This window comes from Octopus bimaculoides, chromosome 23 (genome assembly GCF_001194135.2).
Source record: "Octopus bimaculoides isolate UCB-OBI-ISO-001 chromosome 23, ASM119413v2, whole genome shotgun sequence".
Lineage (NCBI taxonomy): Eukaryota > Metazoa > Mollusca > Cephalopoda > Octopoda > Octopodidae > Octopus > Octopus bimaculoides.
In genome coordinates, this window is record NC_069003.1 from 35340085 (window position 1) to 35345598 (window position 5514).

A 5514-nucleotide genomic window follows, 5' to 3' on the forward strand; every position below is an offset into this window, starting at 1 on the left:
GTTGTTATGAACATTATCGAATTATATTTATTAATATGTATACATGTTATACGCAGTTGTTATCTACGCAGTATACATGCATGTACATATGCATACATTCACGGGTACCTATAAATACATACATGTATGCATATATATGTATAGATATGTTTATATACACAAGCATATATAGAAACATGCATATGTATGTATGCATACATATACGTATGGACGTACGTCAGCTGTCCTGTACCCTGATATGCATCTATATATACATGTAGATGTAAGTATGTACATACATGTACGTATATATGCATATGCTCATTTACTATTTGTGTATATATATATATATATATATATATAAAGTGCTGGAACAAAACAGGGTTAGAGGGTTCAAATCGAGGTTAAACTCAGGATGTTCAAAGCATTTTTATTGCACCCCACCAAAAATTTTTGTGGGTGCAAACGCACTCCCCTGCACCTCATGTTCCCAAGCCTGTGAAATACATACATTTACATGCATCATGTACATAAATGCATACCAATACATACATACATACATACATACATACATGTGGGAGAACTTGGATTCATACGCTACAAATGATCACAACATCTGAGGCGATAAATATCTGCCGAACTTAAAAAGGTTAAATACTTGCCCGAAGGGTGACGAAAGCAAGACCCAAATTTTTAAAGGTTTACCCACGAACAGGTGATCCAACTCTAAAACGACATACATGCATGCAATATATATATATATATATATATATATATATATAAACATATATACATAATATTTTATTTGTTTATAATTTTGTTACGATGTTAATGTAAGAAGCAACCGATATTTCTTCGTTTAGCAACGACCCGACCTCCTTCATTGTACGAAAAACTTAAAAGGTTTAAAGATAACATAACATGCATCTATAAATTATAAAAGTTGCCAAAAGAAAAGAAATGCAAAATGGGGAGCAAAGAGAAATAAAATGGAAGACTAAATGAATAAATAGATAATGTAAATTGCACAGACCATCCTCAGATCGCCCTTAGAATGAAGAACAGTGGAGAGATTTTCGTCCATGGTGAAGGAGGGCGAAGTGAATCCAAACTAAAACAAACGAAGACAAGCGAGGCGGGGATAGTTAAGTGGTCGATCTAAAATTAGACTCGGAATCCTGAATGCTGAAACAAGAGTGACGCAACTTTAATAGTTAGTATATTAATAGTTATTATATTAATGGTTATTAGATCAATGTAATCATCATTATTATTATCGTGTTATTTAAAGTAATGTATAAATAATTAAATATCAACTTAATCATTTATTTATTGATGTCGGCTTTTTGTCAGTTTTGATGTTTATGAATAATTTCGTTCATTTTTATATTATTGTTATTGAGGTAGACTAGGGGTTTTTTTTTCAATTATTTGAAATAAAATTTATTTAATTTAGTAAAAAAATCTTCGATTTATTGGACGATTAATGTCTTGTAAATAAAAGTTGACAAACAGAAACCGGGGAGCCTGTCGTCCACACACGCGAGAGCCGCGCCTGCTGCACCCGAGTGCTTTCTGGTTTTACTTTTCGAATTTATCACCAACAAAATTGTTTCATTGGAATTTAGACATTATCGCCAAGGTATGCACATGTATATGCGTATATGTGCAAGTATATACATATGCGTATGTATTTCGGCATATATATATTATTTATATTATTATATGATTGAACGTCACGCATCCATTTCCAAGTAAGTTTAGTCTTGTATGTATGTTTGCTCGAGAACATAACGGATCAGTCTGTATGGGAATCGAAACAACGATCACGCGATCGCATGTGCAACACTCTAACCACAAGGCCACTGGCCCTCAGGGTTGCGCTGTGTTCTTGAGCAAGACACTTCATCTCACGTTGCTCTCCGATGATTTGACACCTGGTGTGGTGGCACATTGCATACCTGTACAAGTGACGTCGATTTGATGGAGCGCGTGAGCTAACATTTGATCACTGTTATCAAATCATCTGTGTAGGTTGTTCTGCAAGAAATTGCAGAACCCTCATCTGGGGTCTATGTCTGTCTGTCTGTCTGTTTGTATGTCTGTCTGTCTGCATGTATGTATGTATGTATGTATGTATGTATGTATGTATGTATGTATGTACGTTTTATGGTAAGCTTGCAGACGGGAAACGCTATCGGCGTAAACCTAAAAAAAAGGGTTTAAAGACGGCATAAGGACTACTATGAAGTTACTTGGAATGGTTCGGATCGAGTTGGATGGCGAACAAAGGTGTGGAGTGGAGTAAAAGCATTTGAAGAGGCCAGGATAACGCAAGTAGGACGCAAAAGAGATCCAAGGAAGAATGTAACGATCGAGAAGGTGAATGACAATGACCTTTTTGTGTGCACAGTTTGTGACAGACCATGCCTTTCTTTGGCTGGCCTCAAATCCCATCTGCGAACCCATGGAAAACGAACCTCCACCAACTATTCTGACTTTATGTCTGTGCACACCTTTCATTGCAATGTATGCCAGAAGGTACACTGGCAAGTGACAAGTAATAAAATCTCAGACATAGCCTGTTTCATCTTCTCCGACTGGATGGCCACATCCGGAGTGGAGTGGTTACATTTTGAGGAACGAACGGAAGAATGCAATATAAAATTAGCCATCGAAGGGAGGTGAAGAAACATAATGGCGATTATAACTTAATTTCGGCGAGAGACGTATCAGAAAGAGTGGCGTTTACATAGGGTAGGGTCTATGGCCCACAATGATCTAGTTGACTGGAAATATAAATTATCTCGTGGCTGGTTTATAACTAAGATAGCAATAGTAATTTTACAAAAGAATTCTTGCATATTTTCTCTACCCCCAATAAATTCAATTTGCAGAATGTATCTTAGAAGGCATTTTTTTCTGCTTGACTCTCTGCCCCCACCTCTCACACGTACACCAACCCGGCTTCGCAAGAATATTAACATTAACACTTCCCAACATAACCAAGTACCCGATGCATGTGTATGTGGTTGTGTGTGTGTGTGTGTGTGTGTGTGTGTGTGTGTGTGTGTGTGTGTGTTTCAATGAAATGTGAAGTAGTCATCTAGTGTAGAGGTGACGACTACCATTTACAAGAGAGCAGCCGACAGCAGCGTCTGCACTCGATGCATTCCTGAAATATCGTTGGATGGTGATTAACATGAAACCAGCCACGGAGACGTGTAACCGTTTAACTAAACCACTGAACCATTGCAACCTTTCAGCATTTCATTTTGACTTTATATAAATAGTTTACTTAGCAAATGCCTGGCCACCACACGACCACCGCTGCCGTCGCCACCACCACCATTACTATTAATGCCGCCGCCATCTTGTTTTTGTCTTCGTCATCAAGGCATTTCGTGTATTTTCGTATGTGCATGAATGCATGTAAGTGTGTGAGTATATATGAATGCGTATATGCGTATGTGTGCGTGTGTATATATGTGTGTGTATGTACATATGACTATATGTATGTATATATATATATATATATATATATATATATACATACACAGACACACACACATACATATATATATATATATATATATATATATATATATATATATATATATATATATATATATATATATATATATATACATATATATATATACATGTGTACGTTTGTGTGCGTGTGTGTGTATATGTATATGTATGTTATAATTTACTTGTCACACACAGACATACTCACACGCACACACACATACATATTCAAACACATTCACATGTATGCATGCATGTATGTGTGCATGAAAGTTCTAGTGTGTATGTGTGCATGTGTGTGTGTGTGTGTATGTGTGTGTGTGTGTGTGTGTGTGTGTGTGTGTGCAGCGTTTGAGAGTGCACTAAATTAATATATATGTGTGTGCCGTTGAAGCCTGTTCACTGACCCGCAGAGGGTAAGCAACATGGCTGAGTCAAATGTGTAAAATAGATTATTCCGTGCAGCTGCTAATTCGTCAACGTAATTTCGCATTTATCGACTCCACCTGGCCACCACTGCTGGCTCGTTGTTTGCTGCTAAATACAATGAAATCTGGTCAACCGACTTTAATACTACTGTTCCAGTTGAACAATTTTCCTAAGCCGGTCGCTGTGCCTGAAGGAAGGACCTTTCCACACACGAAGAGAAATAAGTTAGGTGTAAGGCCAGATCTTTGGGGGAGGGGTGTTAGATTAATCGATTAAATCAGCCCCAGTACTTGAATGATACTTTATCGAACTCGGTAGATTGAAAATAAATATGACCTGAGGAGCATTTGAACTCAGAAAGTAAAGATCAGGTATCATTACTACAAGGCAATCCTGTCCGACACTCTAATGCTTCTGTCCATTCCTCGTCCTTCATTGACTTAGTGACATGACCTCAAACTAAGAGGAAGGGAATAATTGACAAAATTGGTCTCAGTACATGACTGGTATTTTAGACTTACGACTTCCGATGTGCTTTGTTTTCCTTTTTTAGCAAACCGTCAAATTTAGCCCGGACACCTTATCTGTCTGTTTGTCTGTCTGTATACTTACCACACGTTCACACACACACACACACACACACACACACACGAAAGAGAGAGGAACTGAGAAAGAGAGGGGGGAAGAAGGGAGAGAGAAGGGGATAGACAGAGATTGAGAGAAAGGTAAATAGAGATATGGATCGATAGATGTGCAACAGGTTTTTCACACTAAACAAAAACCGCTCATAAACGTCCCGCAAAAACTGCCCGGAATAATCTATTAGTTCGGCAGAAAAAAATGTGCTAAAATAAATTTTTTATGACTGAAACCATTTCAAAGAAACTTTAGTGGAAAGAGCAGTGAAGAGGTGTAATATAGAAATTATGTCCATGTGATTTAATATTTATAACTGTATGCGTTGTAGTCTCTTTCAAATAATGGAAGAAAGCCTACTTCATAATTCAATATATTCTTTAAAATATATTTCATGTATGCTTATCTGGGATTGATTAAACCACGTGATCGCCAGGAGTGAGTGAATGACTGAAAAACAAGCTGAAGGATTACTGTTAATATCGATGCAAAAACGATTTTATGTAACTAAATAACGAAATACCAAAACCAAAAGCAATTTTTAAATAAAATTTTAATGTTTCTTTTAATTATTTAAAAGCATTTTGAATTTAGATTTTCTATAGTATATATATATATATATATATATACATTCACACAGACATACACACATATATATATTAAAAAATTAGGGAATGGAGTTGATAAAATTCAGGCTACAAATATTTCATAGCTGGCGGAACCTCGAAAGAAGGATAGATCGCAAGCTACTCTTCAGGCCAAGGATACCTTGATTGTATGAAGTTTACAATGAATGTTTACTCGATTATACAGCTTCTGTTGCTAACTGTGAACTATAAAATTAACTTTTTTTTTCGCTTATTGTACTTCGATATGGGAAAAATCCACAACCTTCTGCACTAAGGAACTATTATTGTTCCTGAAAGTTGGTTTTATATC

General features: G+C 36.5%; 1 protein-coding gene across 1 annotated transcript in view; it reads right to left on the reverse strand.

The window, feature by feature from the left end:
• LOC106878309 (sorbitol dehydrogenase) overlaps window positions 1-1141 on the reverse strand; it is an 11579-nt gene extending 10438 nt beyond the window's left edge. Inside the window, exon 1 of the mRNA XM_014927497.2 lies at window positions 1013-1141. Coding sequence (XP_014782983.1) covers window positions 1013-1063 — 51 coding nt within the window. The 5' untranslated portion in view covers window positions 1064-1141. The remainder of the gene's footprint in view (window positions 1-1012) is intronic.
• Between the last annotated feature and the right edge of the window lie 4373 nt (window positions 1142-5514).